The 25,429-nt window shown below is 34.5% G+C and overlaps 1 protein-coding gene across 11 annotated transcripts in view; it reads right to left on the bottom strand.

The window, feature by feature from the left end:
* EFR3A (EFR3 homolog A) overlaps positions 1–25,429 on the bottom strand; it is a 181,206-nt gene that overhangs the window by 115,553 nt on the left and 40,224 nt on the right. For all 11 annotated transcript variants that reach the window (XR_009516671.1, XR_009516673.1, XR_009516675.1 and 8 more), the window contains 10 exons: positions 22,491–22,612; positions 17,538–17,687; positions 15,664–15,801; positions 13,306–13,384; positions 11,005–11,140; positions 9,091–9,258; positions 4,991–5,105; positions 3,695–3,746; positions 2,159–2,331; positions 1,612–1,687 (listed from right to left, as the gene is read on the bottom strand). Coding sequence is in view for 2 of the 11 variants with exons in the window: in XM_059995204.1 (XP_059851187.1) it covers positions 1,612–1,687; positions 2,159–2,331; positions 3,695–3,746; positions 4,991–5,105; positions 9,091–9,258; positions 11,005–11,140; positions 13,306–13,384; positions 15,664–15,801; positions 17,538–17,687; positions 22,491–22,612 (1,209 nt within the window). In the remaining 9 variants the exon portion in view is untranslated. The remainder of the gene's footprint in view (positions 1–1,611; positions 1,688–2,158; positions 2,332–3,694; positions 3,747–4,990; positions 5,106–9,090; positions 9,259–11,004; positions 11,141–13,305; positions 13,385–15,663; positions 15,802–17,537; positions 17,688–22,490; positions 22,613–25,429) is intronic.

Here is a 25,429-nt window from a genome sequence, read left to right as displayed (position 1 = left end):
TCTTCATTGAAATTTCCATAAGTGGCTAGTTAAAGTTGCATATGAAAACCAAACAACATTTTTACTGATAAAATAAATTAGAAAGTAAATGAAAAAGGGTGTTCAATTGTAAAAATAAAATTTGATAAAGGAAAAATGTGAACAGATTGTTCCTGAAGAAAAATATACTAAAGAAATGGTTTATACTAATGGTAACAAATGCTTAGCCAGGTTAAGTTATTTTAAATTATAAAATGGAAGGAAGACTAATTCAGAGAACAGTTTAATGATTCAAAATTTAACAAGGAATAAATAAATAGTCTAACCTTTCAGTCAAACCATACTCTTGCAAATTGATTGGCTAGCAAAATTAAGCACAAAGGATTATTTCTATCATACTAGATAAAATAAAATCAATCCAGTCCCAAAGTTCAGGATTGCTTAATGTCATGATGTTAAAGTAAAAAAACCCCAAATTAACTATCAGTAAATTTTTAAAACTCATTCTATCACTCGATTAAAAGTTCCTCAGTTATGGGGCATAATTTCTTTGATTAACTAGATGATATAAAATATGGAAAAAAAAGAAGTTGGAAAGAGTTAATGCCTTTGACCTATCATTAACCACTTTTTTCATACACAATACAGTCAAACTTAAAAGAACTCTTTTTATTCACATTAATTTAGGAAGAGTGATAGTTTGTAAATTATTTTTCAAATGAAGTTTTTAAACTGCGAGGCCATTAACTTGAAACACAGCAATCAATATTAACGGATAAGGACAAAAAAATAAAAGATGGTGACAGGAAGAAAGCGGGGTCTGACAAAGAGCCAAAGATGATCAGGGATTATAGATATCTGTACCTATCTTCCTATAGGTCTGTTGTTCTCTGCACCTCTAAAGATCCAGGCTCACCAAAACTGTGATTTATCCACCAGAACTGTGATTATACTGAGGTCAGTTAGCACACAGGGCATGCTTACTGTTGTATCTCTCAATATTGAGCTCAGCGTCTGGCAATACTAGGTGCTCAAGCTTTGCATGAAGAATAACTGCACAGAAAGTTTATGTGATATACTAAAGAACTTTAGATGCCATAATTTTCTAAATTCAGTCATTTGCCAATACGCCTACAAAACTGAAGTGATCATTATGATAATCTAGCTAAATTCTAGTTATACAGGCAGAGATTCTGCCTACCTGACCTTTATACCCCAAATAATGCACAGAATAATGCCTAATACACACTAAATACTCATTATATGTATTTAATTAATGATGGTAAGTATTCTCAAAAGCTTGAAGCTTTCTATTAAGGACCCATTAAAAGCGAAAGCAACATTTGTGTTTGGGGTGGGGAGGAGGGCAGGGCAGCAATCACAGAGAGACATTTTACTGAAAGGGAGAAATCTGGAACTATCACAGCAGACTGACCACCCAAAGCTTAAACGCAGGCCGGAGGAGACGCCATCAGGACGGTGGTGGCAATGTAGGGAGCTGAAGATGGCTTCAGATCTTCAACTCCAAAATGCTATGGCTTCATTTTACGGTTATCGATCAATATAAAACTACCTAACAATTCAAATGGCTATAACTTAAGTCATGCATTCTTTTTCAGAAGATAATCTTACCTTTTTCATGAAACTTGTGTCTTGTCTACAAATCTTTTCTCTTTTTATTTTTAGGTCAGCCACATCTGGTATTATTCTAGAGACAATCAATGCATCATTTTTTAATGAACAGCACACTTAGTTATATCATATCTTATATGATGAATCAGCTATACTTAGGAGTCTGAACTATTTAACACTCACTTCAATGAGCATTTTAAATAAGCCTATATGTAATGATACTACTGAATTACCAAGTTTAATCAAGTAGAATTGCGTAAAGTAATCTTGACTTCTGATGTCATTCCTAAGTTTAAAGCAAAACCAAAATAAAATTTATGTAACTAGTGATTACTAGTAGATGAGATCTCTGAAAGTACATTAAAAGACCTTCAACACTGACTATCTTAAAACATATTAATAATTAAATTGTCACAATACCAATTAAATAAAATTCTGGATTAATAAAACCTGAAAATCCCAGATTAAAAAAATTATAATACTTAAATACATTAACATAGAAATCTGAAAACATTACCATTAAGCCTATTTTCAAGTAGCACATTACCTGATCCCTCGAAGCTTTGCCCTATTGTCATGGCGATCCATGAGATTATGCATTACTTCCAAGACTAACTGTCTCAGTTCATAGTCTTCCATGAGGGATGGTGATAACAAAGGATCCAGAAAAGACCCCGGCAGTGCAGTAACTATTGTTTTTGCTTTGTATCCAGAGGTTACCTGATTATAGGGAGGAAAAACAAAGGAACAAACAAAAACATCTTTGTCATGAGTCCTTCTTTGGTAAAACTCTCAAGCTGTTTCATAAGAACCATAAGCTTAGAGAAAACAGCAAGTATGGAACAAGCCTGAAGGAAAAACTAAAAGGAAATTTGTGAGATGATGAGGATTTTACTGAATTTACAAAAACATCATTCATAGAGTTAATAAAATTAATAATAGCACACATTCACCATATGCCAGGCATGAATCTAAGCACTATATGTGTATTAACTTCATCCTTACCATATTCCTATGAGGCTAGGCATTAGTGTACCCCCATTTTGTAAAAGAAAACTGAGGCTCAGAGAGACTAAGAATATATGGAACAGGTAGTCAGTCCTAAATGGATATAAGGAGACCAGGCAGCAAATAACACAGGTAAGACCTGAAAATTTTAAAATGGCAAATAATTCTTTTATTTTAAATTAGGCAATTTAGGTTAATAGGGAAGCATTTTCATTTTGGAAAGCTGTACTTTATTCTTTATTTGATGTGACATTTCTGAGTGTATCCCTATGTCTAAAGTTGGAGCTTTTAATTAGCATATACTTTAATGCTATTAAATAGTTTAACCATACCACACAGAAGTTCATTCAGTTGACTATGTAGTACAATTAGGATTAGAGACAAGGTTATTTACTCAGGGAATTTATTTAATAAAAAGGCTTAGGACCAAATGAAATTTCATGTGGGTAATCTCTATTTATATTCAGGATTACTAGCATACATAGAACATCTAACATTTATATTTGGGCACTCATTATAGGATAAAGGTGATTTTATAAGTGAGCAGAAATTGGTGGGACAATTACTACCCACCTAGAAAAATTTAAAATATATCCATATCTTATACCACATACAAAAATAAACCTCAGATCAAAGTTCTACATGTGGAAAGCTGAATTTTAAACCTTTCGTAAGAAGATATAAACAAATGTGTTTATATCATCAGAGTAGGCAAGGAGCTCTCAAACAAGATACAAATAAAAAAGCAAAGATCACATAGGAAAGGACTGACAAATCTGGCTCTAGCTGGGCCCAGGCATCTTCATCTATAAAATGGCAACGCTTCCTGCCCTCGGTATGTTTCATCATTATGAAGATCAAATAAGATGACAGGAGAAGTGAGGAATAAAGAATAAAAGTAAAATTTTAAAGAATGAAAAGCATAATATTCAAGTATATAAACCACAGAAAAAAAACTTACCGTAAATACTATCTTATAATACAAGAAAAAGAAACTGATAATGTGAAGCTATTCTTTTAACCTCCTTAATAATTTAGGGTTAAGTGTGTTCTTCACCTGTCTTAAATTCCTTACCATAAGTAAAGATCTCAGCAACATTATCTGAATCCGCCTGGTTCCCAAATCCCTAAAATATACAAATAGTGGTATTATCTTATTAATAGGAATTAACTTCATTTCCTTAGATTATTATTTATTGATTTTAAAACTCTATTCATATTAGCTATATAGAGTTTATTTTCATACTAGCTAAAGTCAAGGCTCACTTTATACTCTAAAGTAAATTTCACATGAATTAAAGGGTTATATATTAAAAAATAAATCAAATTTGAACAAAGAAAATTAAAAAGCTATTGGCTCTCAAAGGAAACAGACCTCTACACGTAATGACATGAAAAGTCAGTTGTATGAATACACAACAAAACAACCTCAATTAAAAGATACTATAAATTGGAGAACAGATCTATTGCAAATATAATTGACAAACATAATATCTATTTAACATATATTAATAAGCAGGTAAGAATGTGCCTAAATAATTCTAATATAAATAGTTCTTCAAAAAAGAATTAACAAACAAAGAAAGGGTTCTCTAATTAATGGCCAAATAAATATAAGTCAAATAAGAGTATCATTTCCTTATTAAATTAGCAACATACAAACATTTACAAACTAAGGCTTTAGCATGTTGTAAAATCAAAGCAAATCTATAAAATGAGGGGAGGGGGCCAAGACATATGATCTTTAAAATAACTTTCAGTTCTAGAACTCTAGAAATAAGTAAACATTCCTTCCACAGTGACAAACTTGAAACTTTACCCTAAATAATCTACATGTATAGAAAATGCCCAGGCTGAATAGACCTTCCACCTAGCCAATATAAGAAAATTTGAGAATTTATGATATACTGAAAACTGATTCTAAAAGCATGCAATGTTTTGTTTTGTTTTGTTTTGTTTTTTAATTTTTATTGGAGTATGGTTGCTTTACAATGTTGTGTTAGCCTCCACTGCACAACAAAACGAATCAGCCATACGTATACAGACATCCCCTCCCTTTTGGACCTCCCTCCCATTTAGGTTACCACAGGGCATTAGTAGAGTTCCCTGTGCTATACAGTATGTTCCCATCAGTTGTCTATTTTATACACAGTATCAATAATGTGTATGTGTCAACCCCAGTCTCCCAAATCCTCCCACCCAAGCATGCAATGTTGATTCAACTGCTTAGCAATCTACTGCCATAACAACACCACAGGACTTTTATTACTGAGTAAAAAGACAAAACATTTTATAGATTTAAGATAAAATTTAATATAAGATTAAATTCAACTTTACAGTTTGAGAACACAGAACAACTACATACACATACCCTAGTTGACTGATATCCAAAGTATGGGTGGATGTTCCAAAGACAGGTACTTTCCCCATAATGAACATCATGATTTCTGACCTCTGATAATCTGGTAGGTTACTTCCAAAAAATCCTATAAAAATATTAAGATAAATTTAAGATAAATTTTGCAAATGGAAAAGTTCATTTTTTCCATATAATAAAAAATCATAATATATTTTTAACCACAGCTTTCAATATGTGGTAAAATAATGTCTTTGAGCTACATGTAAGTCTAAAGATATTATAATTTCTTTGGTAAAAATCATTTAATGATGTACATTATAAGATGTGTATAATGGACTAATACTTAGATTAAGATAAATGTTTGAAAGTCTTTTGCATACAGTTAACAGTGGCAAATCATCAATTTGAATTGACTGGAGTTTTAGAGAAAGGAAAAAAAAAACTTTTGGTAGTATTTCTGATGAAACCCTTGTTCCCATTTTGTAATCCTAAATTCCTGTTCTAGTAAGAAAGTCAATAATTAGGCCTACTTTGGCTTCCCCAGGATTGTTGAGATGTTCTAGAATGCCATTATAATGAGCCAGGTTTACAGTCTAACACTGTGGGTTAATTCAGTATTAATTCAATATACATAATTCAAATTATTTACTTATTTGTCATTTTTCTCAAGGAACTCTTGGGTATTGTGCACATTTTGAATTTATCTGTTATAGCTTTGGAAAGTTTACTTCCTCGTCACAGAAGACTTAGGACACTTAATAATCACTTACTCAAACTTTTAACCCTGTTGTTTCTTTGAAAGATCAGAACAGGTATTAAAACCTGGCTATTTTTTGATCATTTCTTAAAATGCAACATAATCATTACAGAAATCTACATTTTCAATATTTCTTTAAGAGTAAATTAGTTTTTCAACTTAACTCTTCAGCCTGTATTACTGGAGTTAATAATCTCTTTCTATAAATTCAAATTGTTCTATTTATCATTTTGATTAGATCTAGGGGTAAAACTCATTTCTCTTTATAACATACTGTAGCAATCAAAAATCTCATGATCTGAACATTATTCAATCAGCATAAAGTATATTATTCTACCTAACACTTGAGCACATATTTATGGGGTAAGAAGCTACTTTGTATTTGTATCCTTACAGCAACAAATAATAGTACCTTATGAATCTAGGTACTATTATTTGTGTCAGTTTCGTCTTGTAGAAATTAGGATAAGAGAGGTTAGGAATTCATACAAGAAATTACACAGCTAACACTAAGACCTGAGGTGAGATCTATTCACATTTCCAAAGCCTATGTGTGTTATTATTACTCTCTGCTTCCTCTCTATAAGGTATTTTCAACTTTCCAAGAACCCAATTACATATGTTCCTCATCACTGTGCAAAACTGGTCACTGATTTTCTGTTCCAGGCAAGCTGGTCATTAACCACAAAGATGGAAATTTTCCAACAAGTCAACTGTGAGGACAGCCAGAAAGTTAACTCATTCTCTATTCCCATTGTTTGTATTTGAACTGCTGAATAGAAGTGCTAATGAGCCTCCCCAAAAGAGCAGAGCATTATTTTAAAAGAGCGAGCTTGGCCAACCGCCTCCTGTCTTCAAGGGCAAAAGCTACAGCAGCCCTGTTCTGTGTCCCACCGATATTCACGTGACCTGATAAAGAAAGAATACTGAGAACTTCTGAAAGAAAATATTGAGGAAAGCAGAAGTGTGATTTAAATAAAAGTCTTATTCACTGTGCCACACTGCATTGTTTTTCTCTGTTTTAATTTTCACATTATTCTGAATGTGTTATGTCGCAGAAATATTGCTTGTCTGTGGTATATACATTTTATAACAACATACTTGAGAAACAATAAATACTCTAGAGTAAAACAGTGACACTGAATTAACTAGAAGTCACTACAGCAATTTAAATTAATTCTCTGAAAACAAGACTAGCTGATTTGATATACCATCTTAAAATATCACAGACACCCTGGGCCTTTGCCCTAATGAGGACAATTTCTATGCACATGATGAGATTGTGATTAGGTGAAGCAGAGGTACTACCCCAAGCAGATCAACCAAAGGCGTCCACAAGGTAGGAGTCATGTGCATCAAGAAGCCCAAGCATATGGCCTGGTGTTAAGCTCAATACGTTCAATAAAAACGTGCTGAATGTGCATGCGTAATGCATGTATGCATATCCATAAAACTTTAGAAATAAACAAAGGAAAACTCTGCATTAAATATTCCAAAGGACTATTATAAACAAGTCGCCCATAGGTAGGATATTACTCAAATAAAAGGCATAAACTGAGCTCCAGAATAAATTTATATGACTCTATTATTAGTAGAAACTATTAGCAACCACTAGAGATTAGGTATTAAACCCAAGAATACAACTCAATTTGGAAATTATCCTAGAAATCATACAGTTACATTAAAATATGATCTGGATACTCTAAAGAAAATATTGCAAGAGGAGGGTTAAAGTAGGAAGAGTTTGATTGCTTTAATTTGTATTTATATACAGTCTGATCATTTAATTTCCCAAAAAATTCCCCATGGCTTGCTTTCTTTCTTTTCTTTTTTTTTTTTTTTAAGTAAGCTCTTTACCCTTTTACCCTTTGTGTGTGTGAGGGGAGGGGGAAGCATATGATAGTAAAGCCTGAGTATCAGTACCCAGATCCTGGTCTCTAGTGCCTTTCCCCACTAAAAGGAACCACAGCTCCTTAGAGAAATGACTGATTCTAGGACTGGGGCAGGAAGTATAAAATGAACCTAAGGCTGTGCTTAAAAGAAATGTGGGGGGATATTACAAAGATATAGAAAATAGGGGCTCCACTGGCCAAATCTGGAACAGTTTGCCCACCAAAATAATAATAATAATTTAATAAATACAGAATAAATTATGAAGATAAAAATATAAATCCATGAGCTCATACCACTGTATTTAAATAGATAAACACATGTATTCCTACATACGTAAGTAGGGAGAAAAAGGGCTCTTGCTTACAATGAACCCTGAGTGCCAAGTTGATAACCATCATTTTGTAACCATCATGGTAAAGACTCTGGTTCAGCTAAGAATTTTGAATGGTTGCTACATCTAGGGGGTAGTTTGGATGGAGAGCAGAATATCTGCACGGCCTAAAAGTATCTTCTCAGAGACTGCTTATTATTTGCAAGGGGGAAAATGGAAACTGTGCAGCAGAGAAATAGAACAATACTTTGCGTGATCAAAACTAACATCACCAGCGAGAAGTAGGTGTACTTCTCCAAATGGGATAATCTGAGAAGAACACTATCACTTACGTAGTATCCAGCCAGGAACCCATAACCTGAATTTAATCATGAGGAAAGAGCAGACAAACCCATGTGAGGATATTTTTTTTTTTTAAGTGAGGGGTCAGGAGGACCTATAGTCTTAAAAAAATGCCCATATCATAAAAGGGAAATGTTCCAAACTAAAGGAACCAAAGAAACATCACAACTAAATGCAACTAAATGATCCTAGACTGGATGCTGGACCTAAGGAAAAACACGCTATAAAGGACATTATCAGGTCAAATGACAAAACTGAAATATGAAAGTTTGACTAAAGTACTGTATCAAAGTTAAATTTACTGATTTGATAACTGTACTCTGGTTATGTAAGAGTACTCTGGTTTATTCTTTGGAAAAATAATCTGTAGTAAAGAGCCATGCACTTACCATCCAGTGGTTAGGAAAAAAATGTAGATGTGTATATGTATGTATCTATGTCTCTCTATATGTATATATATATATGTGCTTATGTGTGTATATCTATATATACACACATATACATACACACACAGAGAAATGGAGAAAGGGATGGAAAAAGGCAGACAGAGAGAGAAAGGAAATGATAAAGTAAATGACATAAAATATTAATAGATGAATCTGGGTGAAGGGTATATACAGTGTTCTTTGTCGTATTCTTATGTTTGTTTATTTTCCAAACAGAAAGTTCTTTTAAAAGTCTAAGCTATCATTCACCTTTGACTAATGTCCCGTAAGAGACAAGTACCTTCTGTGAGGGCTTTCTGAATTGCTGTTTTCCAGAATAATTTGAAAAGTGAAATGTACTCACCTATTGTTTGGATGATAGCATTCTGCACAATCTTCTCATCACTGTCTTTGGAATTTGTGTTTAAGTTGGCACTGCTTATAGATTCTCCCTGTAAATCATGTGCTTCAAATTCAACACTGAGACGCAGATGTTTCAATAGGGTGTTAAAGACTTCCAGCACCGTGGGTCCTGCAAATGAACCCTGATGTAAGCAGATACATTCTTCTGGTAATGTACACTCAAATCCAATCCTCGTACTTCTCAACAGAGATTTCTGCATATTTTCTAAGTACTTGGAAATACTTCATAATTTATGAACTAACTAGCACATTAAAAAAGTAAATGAGAAATACCTAAATAAGAAAGTCTCCTAGCTATTCCAACAAACATTTACTGGGCATCTCTGAGCAAATCACTGTTTGAATCCTTGGTACAAACCACACAAAATGTGTATATTCATATAAAGATTACCAAAAACTTTCCATCTATCTAATCTTGTCTACTCAGAATAATGTGTACAGTATTGGGATAACCTGACTGTTGGGTCAGAATCCAGAGAACTATAATATAGCTCACTGTGGCCTAAGAAATTTATTTGGCATCTTTTGAGGCTGAAGAAGAAAGAATTTTGCCTCAATTATTAGACAGAAACTAGTCAATTTATCACATTCAGGTAAACTAACTATGCTCTCTGTTTTTAGTACTATAAATACTCTGCCTGTGTTTCTGGCACTGCATCTATCACGCTATACTTTAATTAGTGTTTTTATTTCTGCCTCCTACTCTAGATTCCAACGTTCTCCAGGACAGGCAGCCACGTTCAAATGCTTCTTTGAATGTACAGAACCTAAAACATAGCAACCTCACACATAATAGATATTAGCAGGTGAGACGATTCAGTCAAGGCATCACCTGTGTTTCACTTCATATTTCAAGTTAACTCTTCAATTAAGTAACCTGCTTCCATCTCTTTGAGATAAGTTATGAGTAATGACAAGTCCATATCCAAAATGCCCACTCTCATTTGACACTGAGTGATTATTAGAATATTTCAGCAGCTAATATACAATTCCACTTTCATTTTGAAGCAAAGAAACCATAACTAGATTTTCCTCCTAACTTCAGTAATTTTATTAGGGACCCTTCCATTCTTCTAATCCCATGTGAGTGAAAAAGCATGATGTCTGACCTGTCCCTTCTCCTTGTTACCCCTCTAGTCAGTCAGTTATCAAATTCTGCTGGCTTTACGTTCCCATTTCTACTGCTGCCATCAAGGTCAAGTTCTTTCTCTGTGCCTACAATGGTGACAACCACCTGTGACTTCTAATGTGTCCTACGCTTTGCAGCCAGATGAATTACCCTATAACACATCTCTGATGAAGGGTACAGTAAATCTTTAACTTGTGTCAGTCCACTGTAGAATGACACCTGTGGCCTGGCCACAAGTGGAACTTTAAGCCGCTTCTCGGGCTTCCCCCACACTACCACCATACGTCCTCGTCAAACGGGCTACATAATACTTCCCTCCTGCTGATCCATTTTCCCTCCCTTCTCTGGACCCTGGTTTTCTTATGATATATGATCAAATTCTGCCTTGTATTACAGTGTAGGTAAAGTCATCTAACTCCAAGTAAACCATAACTTTCTTGAATTTGTACCCTCCCAATGTTTAGCATATAACTAACTGGTATTCAAGAATCTTTATTGGAAAAAAGGAGGAAGGGAAGAAGAGAATGATCTGGAGGGAAGTGTTTAACTGTAACTAAGGAAGTCTGACAACAGTCATGTGAACCTAACATTTCAAGAGAAATGAGAGCACATTTAAAAACATAGCAAATATTTTCAAACAGTTTTCCACACATTGCTATTCCTACTGAAAAAGAAAATTCTGAAAAAGGTTAATGAATTTTTTTGTGGGGGGGTGCTGGCACTCACCTATGGAACCTTTAGCAGCAATGGCAACAGCCTCTAACAGAACCTGAATAATACCTGCTCGAACTCGTGGAGAATCTTTTTTACGAGCATCAAGGTGTCCTAGAATCTCCTGGATCACATGGTGAGAATACTGAGCCTAAAAGAACAAAATAGTGTAAAAATATATGAACAATTACATGCATCCTGGCAGAATTCATAAGAATGATAAACCATGTGACACTTAATGGAACAATATGTAGCCATTAGAAACCGTTCTTTTTAAGAATAAATAGGGATACCAGAAAATATTTACGATATCCTGAGTGAAAGAAAGTAAGTTGTAAAATACTACGTTAAATAAAATTCTGTTTTTTAAAAAGTATATAAGACTGGAATTATATATGCCTACATATTAACACTGGTCATCTGAGGGAGATTTATGAGAAATTTTTACTCTCTTTGTACCTCTCTGTAATTCCACAAAGAATATTTATACACTCTTATAACTTGATAATAGGACAAAATTTTGTTAAAAAACAGACAGATTATGACATTTATAGTACTTCTCTCTTACCCAACCAGATACATACTATTTCTTATCATGGACATCTAGCAATGCTAAACAGTCAAAACTCTCATCTAATCAAGAGCCACTACCAAAATTAAAGTCTTAACAATGTGTACCTGACGAAATTTCCTGATCAGGGCCAGCTAGTTTAATGTTTTATGGACAGAGGTTGAAATATTACCTAAGAATGATTCTTATATCAATTTTATAGTAAATGGCAATTAAAACAATCAAATCTATCAGAAGTTTTGACTGTATCAGGATAGTCTATTAAACAGAAACTCCCATTCTGGTGGGTACTACCATGTAATTTTTGATTAATGGACCTCAAAAAACATATGGTGCACTTAAAGCTCCTTCTAAAGCAATGCTGTGGACCAGAAGTCATTTCTCAGACATATAATCAACAAATATTTATTGATTCCTTCAGTTTCTTCAACTTTGTAATTTACTTTACTTTTTGTAAAAAACAATTTCATCTAGTAACTAAATCTGAATGAGGAAGGCAAATGAAGAAATACAAGGCTACTGAAAACCAGGGGAACAGCCTTCATTATGTCCACAGATGGCCAGATCAACTTCTCACCTACTAAACTAAAATTAAATTAAAAGTTCTCATCAAAGGGGAAAGAAAATGTGCAACTATGTGAGGTGATGGATCTTGAGAAAACTTATTATGGTTATCATTTTGCAATGTTGTATACCTTAACCTTATATAATGTTATATGTCAATTATAATCTCAATAAAACTGGGAAAAAATTTTTTTAAATTATCCTTCCACACCCAAACCAGCTTTATAATAACTACCATGCATTGAAACCCTACATTATGCTAGGCATGCTATAGTAACCTAAACTTAATGTTTAATTTAGACCAAAAGCTCTAGAACAGAATGACCAGAATTTGAATCCTTACATTCTACCTGTGTACCCTTGAGTGAGGTGCCTGACCGCTCTAAAGGTCAGTTTTCTGATCCGTAAAATGGGGATAATAACAATATCTACTTCATAAAATAAGGAGGATTAATGAGATAAAGCATATACATAAGGTTACTAGCATATTTAGAGGTACAGCCAGCACTTGATAAATGGTACCTTCTATCTTAATATAAAAATGAACCATTCAATGAATTCATTAACATTTCCTTCTCAGAAATGAGGAAATTGAAGCTCAGAGAGGCTAAATAATTTGCCCAAGTTCTATGCAACTAGTAAACAGCACATCTAGGATGAAAATCCTGGTATGACCTATACTAAAAGCTGTACTGCTTCTTACTACCTTATGTCCTTTAAATTGATGATGACTTTTTAGGGCATTAAAAATGTAGATAGTGTTAAAAAATAAAGACCTAAAATCCCACTTGAATTAAGAGCTAACTGGGTCTGTTCAAGTTTTAAGAAAACCCAGGCTGTCCTCTGCAGTAGATGAGAGTGCCTCGTCAGGTGCCTCAATGCATAAAGACTATAAATATCAATTCTAATACCAGTTTATCATAAAATATAAATGCTCAATAATGTATTTAATAAATGCACATAAAGATTGTCATCATAAAATCATTTAGTTCTTTTTAATTAGATATTTTTTCATCTTGGCAAATAAGAATAAAAGCGGTAAATAAAGATAAATGAGACAAAGAACTAATTAAGAACATGTCTTATCTCCTACATCGTTCTCTATCTCTGTCTGAGGACATGCTTATCGACACAGAACTAAAATTACTTATATATAAATATAACAGTTAACCAATCCTTACCTGAATGGAATACATTATAACTTTAAAGCAGTGAACTGCAAATTCATTGGGATCCCATAGTCTGTGATGATCTAAATGCCTGTAAATTAACAGTAAGAAAATTCCTTTAAGAATTCCTTATTTTTGTTACACTTTCTCCTCTAGAACCCTCAACAATATGCAAAGCCTACCAATCAAAATAATATTATCTAAAGGAAAGTCAATGTTTCCATTTCCACAACAACTGCCAAATCCTTTCATAAAACAGTAACAATAAAAGACTAGAATATATATATATACATACACACACACACACACACACACACACATACATACATACATACATACATACATACACATATATATATGATTTTTCAATACCAACATGAGCTGGCAAGAAAGAAAAGTCCCTCAGTCCAGACTCCACAAGAAGGTGAGAATCTGGAGAGGTAAGCATACATTGAAGCCAGCAGTTGTCTTAGGCACATCTTCAGATCTCTGGTAGCTGATAGCTAGTGGTTTAAAGGGTTGTACACACAGGAGACTGGAGACAAAGTTTAGGGTCCACCCAAGAAAGGTGGCTATCAGATCAGAAACACATGCATCAATTCAAGCCTTAAAAGACGACACCTTCAGTGAATCTGGGGAAATGTTCTATGTTGTAGAAGACTGTCAAAAAGCTTGTCTGTGTTGGCCTTGGCTCTGAGAAGAATCACAAAAATGAAAGTCTCTCTGAAGAATTCAACCATACACCTAGCACCCAGGCTCTCATCTTGGTTGACAGAATTCACAAGTATCATCTTGGTTGACAGAGTTCACAAGTGTCTATGTGGCTCAAAAAAACTGAAGGTAAGAATGTAGTTCAAAGTGGTGCCTGGATAACACTGCATCCATGCCTTCAGCAGAAGCAAAATAAAGCCTCTCATGGAGTACACACCATTAATCCAAGCCTCAAAGAATTCTAAGGTACAATGAATATGAGCTCAAAATTAAAATTCACAGAACACACAAGGTAAAAAGCCACTAGGAATGCCAATTATCAATCAAGTTTTTAAGGATTAGGACAGTTTTATTCATGTATATATTCCCCCAAAATACCTGGTACCTTACTTGCAGAGGGCATTTAATATTTAACCAACTAATTAACTAAATAGCTAATATATAATTAACTATTTAATTAACATTTAATTAGATTAATTAACACATGATCAGGAGGTAAGTCCACTAAGTTCTACATAGAAAAGAATATGGCCCACTTCCAAGTTACTCAAGTAATCAATTATAGTTAATTCGGTAGTTTCTTTCTTTTAGACTAGCTCTCTAGATTTTTAAGGCCTTAGAGATTACCTCTTGGTTAACAAGATAAAAGTTGGAATTCTGATACTAAATCAGCATGTCTGGAAAAAATAAATCTGCCTTTAGTTATATTTGACATAATTTGATTAGTTCTTAGTAGCATTTTCATAAGCTCACAGAGTCTTTAAATGGTAAATCTCAACTTTTTGGTGGTGGAAGCAGTCGGGGGTGGGGTGGGGGGAATCCTTTTGAAAACACTATAATATTTCTCTGATGCTTAATTTTGCGGTTTATAGATTCTTGTAACTAAAGCTCAACTTTGAACCCAAATATCTGCCCTAAATAAAGAATTCTGGATGTTACATTTTGACTACTTTATATATGCTATAAAGACATTATTATAGTCAGGAAGGGGAAAGGACAAGGCAAATGATTAACAAAAGAAAGACTAGCAAAAATGTCCAGAAATTACACAGACTGTTATATAAATCTATCATCTGACAACTGAGTTAGAACTCAGAGGGTTTACAAAGGCTTGAGAGATAACGTCTATGTGGAGAAACTCAAGGCTCACAAATGTATTCTGCTTGGAAGGCAGCATATAAGTACCAACGAGATATTTAATATTCCTGCTCTGCTCAGTCACTGGGTATAAGATAAAATTTAGTCAGAGAAGAGAATGCGACCTAAGGCAGTCCAGCCATGGCAAAAAGAAAGCCAAGAAACAGAAGCCAGGGAATATGAGGAACTGACCAGAAGTTAATAAAATAAGATACATCATACTTGGACATTCGTTTGTTTTAATATTTTACTGGATATATACATTTCAAGGTGTGAATAAAAACTCTAGTGAAATGATGCACATGATTGTATTTCCTATTTAAGGGGGAAAATCTAGCGAAGTGGTTGAACAAGTGCTCAAAGGGATGTTGTCTGACTCAATCCTGTACCCTTCCCACATTGCTGCACTGGCTCTATTAATAACTCACTCACACAGGTAAGGGTATTTGTCCTCTGCAAGTAAATTACAACAGAAGGAACACAGCACAGTCACAAGTAAGCAGGGAAACACCAACTACTTACGCAAACACTGGTCTCACAGCATTATTCATGTTCCCAAAAGTCGCTCGGCCCAGCAGTTCTCTGAAGCAGTTTTCAGCCAGCATGGCGGGGTTCTCTTCTTTGTCAGCCGCTGAAGGAGAAGGAGGAGGGCCTATGCGACTGAAAAATAAAGACAAACAAATGAATGCGAGAATTCTGACACTAGTTCTGACAGTTAAACAGAACAGATTTTTACTTCTCGGAAATATTAGAATGATATTTTCTTGTTATCCCAAAATAACTTTAGAGCTTAATTCTACTTCATGAACTCAACACCTTGAAGCTAATCACATAATCTTTCAAACTTGGAGAGCTAAATTCACTTGTATAACTTGTTTCTAACTAATAGAATATCTTTTCTAAAGGCAAAATACTCAGTAGTTGCTATTTTGTTAACGTCCTACAACTTTGCTACATTTATAGCAAAATCCTAGTAAGAATAAGGTGCCCAAAGATCACCCAGTTTAACTGTAAGTGAGCAAAAATAAAATCAAGTAAAAAACTATGGCACAGTCTGAATAAAAAATTAAAATTTAAAAGCTAATTAGAACATTTGTATAAGTAGATGTCTTCAATAGACATTATTTGTCCATATTTTAAAACCTTATTTTAGATTAATGTATTCATGTGCAATAATAATTTCAAAAAAGCATGTATCTGTAGCATTGGGATAAAACCATGAGAAAACACAACTTCTTAAAATTTGGCAACCAATGGTATCAGCATTCCTGTATCCTATTTATGCTAATCCTGTACCTCAAGAGCCATAATTATGGGGAGTCAATTCTCAACTAGCCAGGTACCTTTAGAAGAATAAATATTTTAGACAGAAAAACTAACCTCAGCTACATTGCCAAGAACAGGAAAAATACCCAAGGTGTTAAAATATATCGTTTCACATTTTAGGTTTCCAAAGCTGGAGACAATCACATCTAAGGAATCTAGCATAAATACTTGCTGTAATTGCCATAAATTCTGATAAACATATAAGCGCTTGCAGAGTTAACCAGTTTCACCTTTTCACTTCTAGACCCCTTTTTTTTGATATTGCACACATAATCATCAAAATTACAAGTTAAGTTAAAATTTTAGAACTACAGAATCAAATATCTTTTAAATTTGATTTGGATTTCCCTCTTTAAACTGCAAGGATCAGGGAGATCAGCATAATAAGCCAAACTGGAGAATACTGGTTCTAAAACTTGGTTGCATAGTACCTCTGTGTAAGGCAACAAATTTGGGAGGAAAGCATGCTTATGGCATTTGAAAAAAGAGAATAAAGTACAGAATTCTAAGTTCAACAGGTTGCTGGGGTGGGTGGGGGGAAGAAATCAGCATACACCCCAAAACAATATTCCATGCCAAAATATCTTAGAAGAATAAATAAGATATAAATAGCCTAGTACTTCTGTTGAAAAATATATATACATTGAATAGTAGCTGCTATTATTATTATTATTATTTTGATTAGTACTAACTCCCTACGAAAAAGCATGCTGGATCTCTAAAGAATAACAGAAGTTCAGTTTATAATCTCTATTTCTTACACTTGGCAGCTTTAAGTAGTATTAATTCAAATAGCAATGTCGATGCCCAATAATAAGCAGAAAGTAAAGTGAAAATTCATTCTAAAAGAAATAAAAGCTTAAGTGTCTGAGTCAAAATCTGTCTGCTCAGTCTAATTTGACGACTGAAGCTGATATTTTTTCAGAAAGGATACATATTTAAACTTGCTCAAGTTTACGGGACTACTATATACATAATACTAGAGACAAATGTTCTTACTCTAGCAAGCGAGCACACATACACACATATTAAAGTAACACAGCCCCAGACCTAACATCTTTATTCAATACCTGTCAACCTCTTCTATCTTTTGCATGTTAAACAGCAGGGATGGAACAATTTTATCCATATGCTGGGGTTCCCAAATGGTAGCCCGAAGTTCATCATTAACTGTTTTGCGAACCACACCTTGAATACCTCTGATTCCAGCAATTCGGATTCTATAAAAAAGAAGAAAAAAAACTGAGTCATGAGAAAAAGCTATTTAAACAAGTCTGCTTACTTAACTAAGAGGATGGATGTCAAATAAATAGTTATCTCGAGACAATAAAAATAACATACAATAAGTCTAAGAAATAAAAATCTCAAAAATCTAAGATGGACAGAGATATGGCAGTTCCAAAAGAGGCTTACTTTTTTTAATAAATAAATTTATTTTTGGCTGTGTTGGGTCTTCATTGCTATATGCGGGCTTTCTCTAGTTGTGGTGAGCGGGGGCTATTCTTCATTGTGGTGCGTGGGCTTCTCATTGCGGTGGCTTCTCTTACTGTGGAGCACATGCCCTAGGTGCATGGGCTCAGTACTTGTGGCTTGCGGGTTCTAGAGCGCAGGCTCAGCACTTGTGGCTTAGTTGCTCCTCAGCATGTGGGATCTTCCCGGACCAGGGCTCAAACCTGTGTCCCCTGCATTGGCAGGCGGATTCTTAACCACTGTGCCACCACGGAAGCCCGAGGCTTACTTTTAATACCATCTTTTTACAATCAACATTTAAAGTTAAAAAAGACTTTTATAGACATATGTTCTCTGTATCAGTTTTCAATAAAAAATAATTTAATCAAAGGAATTAGGTTCTCCTACATTCTCTGACATAAATCGTACCAATGTTTTCTTAGGTCAGTCTCCCAAGGCAATAGAAACAAAACCAAAAATAAACAAATGGGACCTAATCAAACTTATAAGCTTTTGCACAGCAAAGGAAACCATAAACAAAACAAAAAGACAACCTACGGACTGGGAGAAAATATCTGCAAATAATGCAACTAACAAGGGCTTAATTTCCAAAATATTCGAACAGCTCATACAACTCAATAATGAAAAAACAACCCAATCAAAAAACGGGCAGAAGACCTAAACAGACATTTCTCCAAAGAAGACATACAGATGGCCAACAGGCACATGAAAAGATGCTCAACATCACTAATTATTAGAGAAACGCAAATGACAAGTACAATGAGGTATCACCTCACACCAGTTAGAATGGGCATCATCAAAAAGTCTACAAATAACAAATGGTGGAGAGGCAGTGGAGAAAAGAGAACCCTCCTACACTGTTGGTGGGAATGTAAATTGGTACAGCCACTACGGAGAACAGTATAGGAGCTCCTCAAAACACTAAAAATAGAGCTGCCATATGATCCAGCAATCCCACTTCTGGGCATGTGTCTGGAGAAGACTATAATTTGAAAAGATATATGCACCCTAATGTTCAATGCAGCACTATTTACAATAGCCAAGACATGGAAACAGCCTAAATGCCCACTGACAGATGAATGGATAAAGAAGATGTGGTATATACATACCATGGAATACTCTACTCAGCCATAAAAAAGAATAAAATAATAGCATTTGCAGCAACATGGATGGACCTAATTATCATACTAAGTGAACTAAGTCAGAAAGAGAAAGACAAATACCATATGATGTCACTTATATGTGGAATCTAAAATACGACACAAATGAACTTATCTACGAAACAGAAACAGACTCACAGATATACAGAACAGACTTGTGGTTGCCAAGCTGGGTGGGGAGGGATGGATGGGGAGTTTGGGATTAACAGATGCAAACTATTATATACAGAATGGATAAACAATGTGCTACTGTATAGCACAGGGAACTTTATTCAATATCCTGTGATAAACCATGATGGAAAGGAATATTAAAAAATGTATGTATAACTGAATCACTTGGCTGTACAGTAGAAATTAACACAACATTGTAAATCAACTACACTTCAGTAAAATTTTTTAAAAAAAGGTTTTCCTAAGTGGATGATAATAATTCAAACCAACGTGGACCAGATTCTCTCCCATTTCTTGCCTAGAAGTCTCAGCAGCTGAGTGAGAACAGGATCTCACTGTTCCTGAACACCCTTAATTCATCTGCAGACTTTTCATGCACTTTTCTCCCTGAGAACCTCTCACCTCCCTTAGTCCACCTAGATGGAAGACGAGGCTGGTTCCTTAAAAGGTATGACAAAGGAGAACTATCAAAATGCAGTGCCGATAACCTGAGCCGTATACATATACACATATACATCCGTGTGTCCTGATGTATATACATTACTGTGTGCATATGGGACTTAAAATTTATCCATATTTATCCATACTGTGAGAGAATGCTGCCTTATCCTCCCTTCCCAATTCACAGCCCTCAACTTCCTCAAGCTCTTCCTCATTCTTCTTTAAAAATAAAATCTATCAGTTCAAGGATGAGAAGAAAGGTAACTAGAAAACAGTATATAAAATCTGGGGAAGAACAATCTCGTGAGAAGAGCTAACACGGTAGCCCCTCTGCCCCGAAACACCTTCATTCTGGCCAAATTTGATTGTTATTTACCCTCCTTTTTTGTTACTACCTGAAATAGTCACCATTAGAAGTTTACTCAGCTTATCCAGCACTGTTTCCAAAAGCTGCGAATAGCGTTAGAGAATGGAAGATGTGGGGAAGGGGGTGATACTGCGTAGAAACCCATCGGGAAGTAATGCAGACATTCAGTAGTAGCAGGTGGAGCATGGGATACGGCGGTAACATGACACTGAACAGGTGAGAAAGTGAACTAGGAGACAAATCTTGCCTTTTACAAAGCTGTGTCTTATTCATGCTGCTTTCTACAACAAAAAGAAGTCTTGAAAATCTCTTCTGCAGCTATCACAAGTGGGCAAGCCTAACATTACTACAAAGGTAGTATTTGCAAGTCAAATATTTTAAGAAAATCTTAACAGTTATCAGCCCCATTTCCTACTGGCCATGCCCCCTAAGTTTTATTTGACAGTGTATTGCTAAAAAGAGGGATTTATAATAATTATCTAAGTTAGAACCTAAGAAGGAATATAAATAGTCCTGAAGAAAACCAAAAGGGCTTTTACTAAAAACGAAGCCGAAAAAAAAAATCAAGCCCTCTAAGTATCTTAAAGCATTTTAGTTTACTCATTTGTTTCACAGTGATTCAAATGAAGTGTTATTTTGGAATATCAAATGTTATATAATAAAGAATTAAGACAAAGTACCACCTTTCATTTGTGTACAGAAAATTTCAAGTTTCTTTTTTGTAAGTTGAAAAATGTTACAAAAATACGTGTTCAAAAGACAAGATTTTTCACTAGGGGGCGCTAAAACCTAAAAATCAGATACCTATGTAAAAGTTTTGAATTTTTAAAATGCATCCTTTCATCGGTACTATAACATCATAAACACTTTTCACCTACATTGGTTTATATGTGAAATTCACCACCTCAACCAAAAATTGGGAAATGCCTACGTGAACAAACTAAACAAACAAAAAAAAACCCCCTATCTTCTGGATTATTTTCTGTATTTTAAAAGAAAACAAAATTGTTACAACTTTGAACAAAACGTGCCATTTTATTTAGCTAATTTTTATACCTTTTTGCCCCATTAACAAGTTAATACCAGCTTCTGAGAACAGGGAACAGTTTTATAAAACATTTTTTGAATATCCTTTAGGGAGAAAAAGAGACTTTAGCAGTGATTGGGAGAAACAGGAAATTTATTATTATAAGATAGTTATAGTTATCTCTATTTTTCTATAAGGCTTTACACCCGTAATAAAGGAATAACATCAGGATCCTAAATGGCCTATAGTATACCAAGGAAAAATTATACTAACAGCATCTCAGACAGAAATAATTCTTTTATCTGAAAACTATTAAATTACCGCTCAGCTTTCTTTCTCCAAGTTAAGTAACTTTTACACTTGTTTTTGTTTGTGTAAAGCAACACTGTAGCTTGCATACTTAAAGCTAACTAGTTACCTTTCTGTATATTCCTTTATTTTAAAAGAAAAGTAAAAATCACAAAACATGCTCAATCTTGACTATTGACTGCTCATGACAACACTCTGAATTTGGGTTAGTTTCTTTCTTTTTAGGTGTATTATGGTAAAGCTCAAACTACATTTACCAGGGTCATTTTGAATTTAATTTTTAATTTTCATATACATGTCAATCTATCGATTGTGTTTGCAGATAAGTATTTGATTCTAGATTATTACTAGGATGTATCTAGAAGAAATGTTTAAAAATGCCCAAATCAGTTGTCATGACAACCTCAGTCAGACAATGATCCCGTAACATACAGTCATTCATTCATTCAATTTATGTATGTACTCATTCAAAAAGTGCTTACTGAGAGCCGGTAATGTGCTCAGCAATATTCAAAGTACTAGTGATACAGCAGTCCTCAAAACAAAACCCTTGCCCTCCTGGAGTTCATCTTCCATAGAGGAGAGACAACAGACAAGATATGAGAAGATAAAGCTTAACTGGGAGGGTTGATATTAATAAATAAAAGGTGGCTGAGGGAGGATTCTCATGATAAGGTGACATCTGAGCAGAAATCTGAACAAAGTGAGGTAAGGCCGAAAGACCACTCCGTCCAAAGGCCCTGGGGAGAAGTGCGCCTCATGTATTCAAGCAAGCGAGGAGACCCATGTACTAGATCAGAGTGAAAGGAAGAAGAAACGACAGGATCTAACACTGGGGTATGGTAAGCATTAAAGGGCATTCTGGGTTACAGTAAAGACTCTGCATTTTATTCTGACCGAGTTAGGAAACCACTCTCAATTTTGCTGCTCTAGTCAGTTCTTCTAACAGCAACGAAATTTGTACCTCAGGAATAAAGCATACATTTTCCCATCTCCTTTGGTGATCATTATGTAATATATAAACACAATATTCATCAATAAATGACTCCAAGACTATAAACCATAAAACAATACATACTCTGTTCGTGTTTCTGGATCACTATCACAGGAGTGACACATGGCACTGAAGCGAGATACAAAAAAATCGTAACGTCTATGATAGGACGGTGTGTCTTCTTCAATATTTGCAAATTTGACAAACTAAAAAAATAATAAGATGCATTATCACCTTTTTGACAGTGTGGAACAAACACATTTACTTTCATTCATTATTTGTTACATCGACAAGAAATATCCAAGTAAAAAGCAAACGAAATATGAAATATCATAAATGCCACATATATACGAAAGGAAGTTTTTGATAATGAACTTTACCTAATCAAGGATATAGCGTTATGAACATCAAATATAACTTTGTGATGCAGTCTCTTTTGAGTGAGCCCACTCTCCCAAGAGCTCTCATTCTAAAGCCCTTCTGCATTTCCTGGATGCTGATGGTGTTTCCATGACAACCTCAGTCAGGCCCAAACCTTCAGGGAATTTTATTTCTTAAATCTCGGGTAGGAAATCTTGACAGTTGTTACATAACACATGAATGAATAATATTTATACAAATGAGACGGGACAAGAAAAAAGGGCCCTAAACTGAAGGAAACCAACTCAATATAGAAGAAAAAATACTGAGATGGTAAAATTTATTCTACCTCTTTTCTAAAGATTAAAAAGAGAGAGAGATCCATATGTTTAGGAAATCTTAAATATCCTACATGAGTCACAGGCCTAGCCATATGATTCCTTAATATGTACTCTTCTTTTCTTATTTGCTTTCTCATTTATTCAGTAATTTATTACTTCTAAAATAGCCTAAAGCTGTCCTGGAAACAAAACTAAAGTAAGCATAGAATAAATTTGAAAAAATAAAATTATGATACTAAAAGTATTTTAAATTAATTCAGCCAGAGCCAAGTCATCTGTTTTAAATTATAATTTCATGATTCATATTATCTAGAAAAAGACCACAAATACCACACCTGGTAGAGATGAAACTGACATTCATTACCTACTCTGTACCATATTCTGTACTAGGTGTTTTCACGTGAGTTCTTATTTAATCATTCCTACAATCCTGTAAAGAATGTGTCATCATCCCCATTTTACAGACAGGAACACTGAAATTCAGAAGTTAAACTGCTTGCCCAAAATGACACTGTGAGTAAATGGTGAAACTGGCATTACAGTTCAGGGGTTTGATTCCAATTTTCAAGATTCCCATACTACACACTGACCATATGAAGAGTTTCAGAAAATATTAAGCCAAATATTTGTATTTTTCATAAAAAGAAACTTTGAATGACACCAGGAAATGCTCAAAAAATGTGAATGATAAAAACACATACAAGTGTATATACAATATGTTCCCCATTTTCTAAAATATATTTTAAAAAGAAATTAAAATAGTAAAGGACTACTTCTGGATACTGAAATTACAGGTATCTTTAACTTGTTTACTCTTTCATATTTTCTTGCATTTTCCAAACTTGCTACCAAAAATCACATATTAAATTAGAAAAAAATTAATCAGAAATTTTAAAATTTGGCCATTAAAATGTTAAATTGTTCTAGAAATTTTTTAGGAGAAACTTTATTCCCTTTTTACTTATTGAAAGTCACAAATACTCAAGTACAGTCTGAGTGATCATTTACAGAAGCGTCTCCTATCACCCTTTGGCATAAAGAACAGGATAAAACATGTGCGGCTATGTTCCAGGGAAGTGCATAAAATATTATCTTCCTTCCCAATTTTATGGAAAAGCTCTTCTAATTCCTGTAACTCTGGGAGCTCTCTAACAAATTCTAAACCTATACACCCTGTGCTAAGAAAAATCAATAAAAAGAAAGGTATTATCATTATAGACTTCTTATCATACGTAGGAGTGGGAAAAAATGAGACAGTATGGCGCAGAGATCAGGAATGGATTCTGTTAGAGGGCTCTGCATTTGGATCCTGGATTTACTAACAAAATATGTGACCCGTGAAATGGAATATTTAACTTACAGGGCTGTTGAGAAGTTCAAATGAGAACCAAACAAAAGTTAGCACAAGGCCTTGCTACTTTCTCCCCCTCTCAGCTCGGTGCTCTGTGATGACCCAGATAGGTGTGGGAGTGGGAGGGAGGTCCAAGAGGGAGGGGATATATGTATACATATAGCTGATTCACTTCGTCGTACAGCAGAAACTAACACAACATTGTAGAGCAATTATGCTCCAATAAAAAAAAATTTAAGTGAAGAGCTAGATATGTTTTAAAAGGTACAACAAAAGGCAGCAGCATTGTGATCTTAGATGTAGTTTCTCACAGTAAGCACTATTAAATTTTCGACCCAATAAACTTTGTCGTGGGGACTGTCCTGTGCATTACGTATAGCATGTTTAGCAGCACGCCCAGCATCCTAGAAGGCACTAGCACTCCCCCAAGCCCAGGTGTGAAAAATCAAAAACGTCTCCAGACACTGCCAAACGTCCAGTGAGGGTTAGTGAGGGGGGAGAACTGTCCCAGGTTGAGAATCACTGCTTTAGTGTAGTGAATGGTTTAAATGACTGGGCCCTATGGACAACTGGCAACAATAGTTAAAGAAAAGGTAAAGATTAGCAATAGGCTTCAGAAAAGTGAGATGGATCAATTGAATACAAGAGGAAGAAAAAAAGGAAAGTAACCTCTGCTTTTCCTAGATTTTAATCCACAAAAATGACAGTGTATTTATATAACACAAGCTTTGGAGTAGGAAAGGCCTAGCACTGAATCCCTGTTATATAACACTATTATTTCACTATGTCTTTGGACATGTTATTTAGCTTCAATTCCTCATCTGTAAAATGGGAATAATACTTCTAAGCTTGAAGGTTTTTTGTGAGAATTAAATGACATAATGTATATGAAGTATCTAACATATACTATATTATTTCTTTTAAAAACATGAACCAATGTTGCAGAGTGTTAACATTTATTGCTATTATGT

Source organism: Delphinus delphis, chromosome 17 (genome assembly GCF_949987515.2).
Source record: "Delphinus delphis chromosome 17, mDelDel1.2, whole genome shotgun sequence".
Classification (NCBI taxonomy): domain Eukaryota; kingdom Metazoa; phylum Chordata; class Mammalia; order Artiodactyla; family Delphinidae; genus Delphinus; species Delphinus delphis.
The sequence above is the reverse complement of the archived record's forward strand: the minus strand, read 5'-3'. Positions and strand labels throughout refer to the sequence as shown.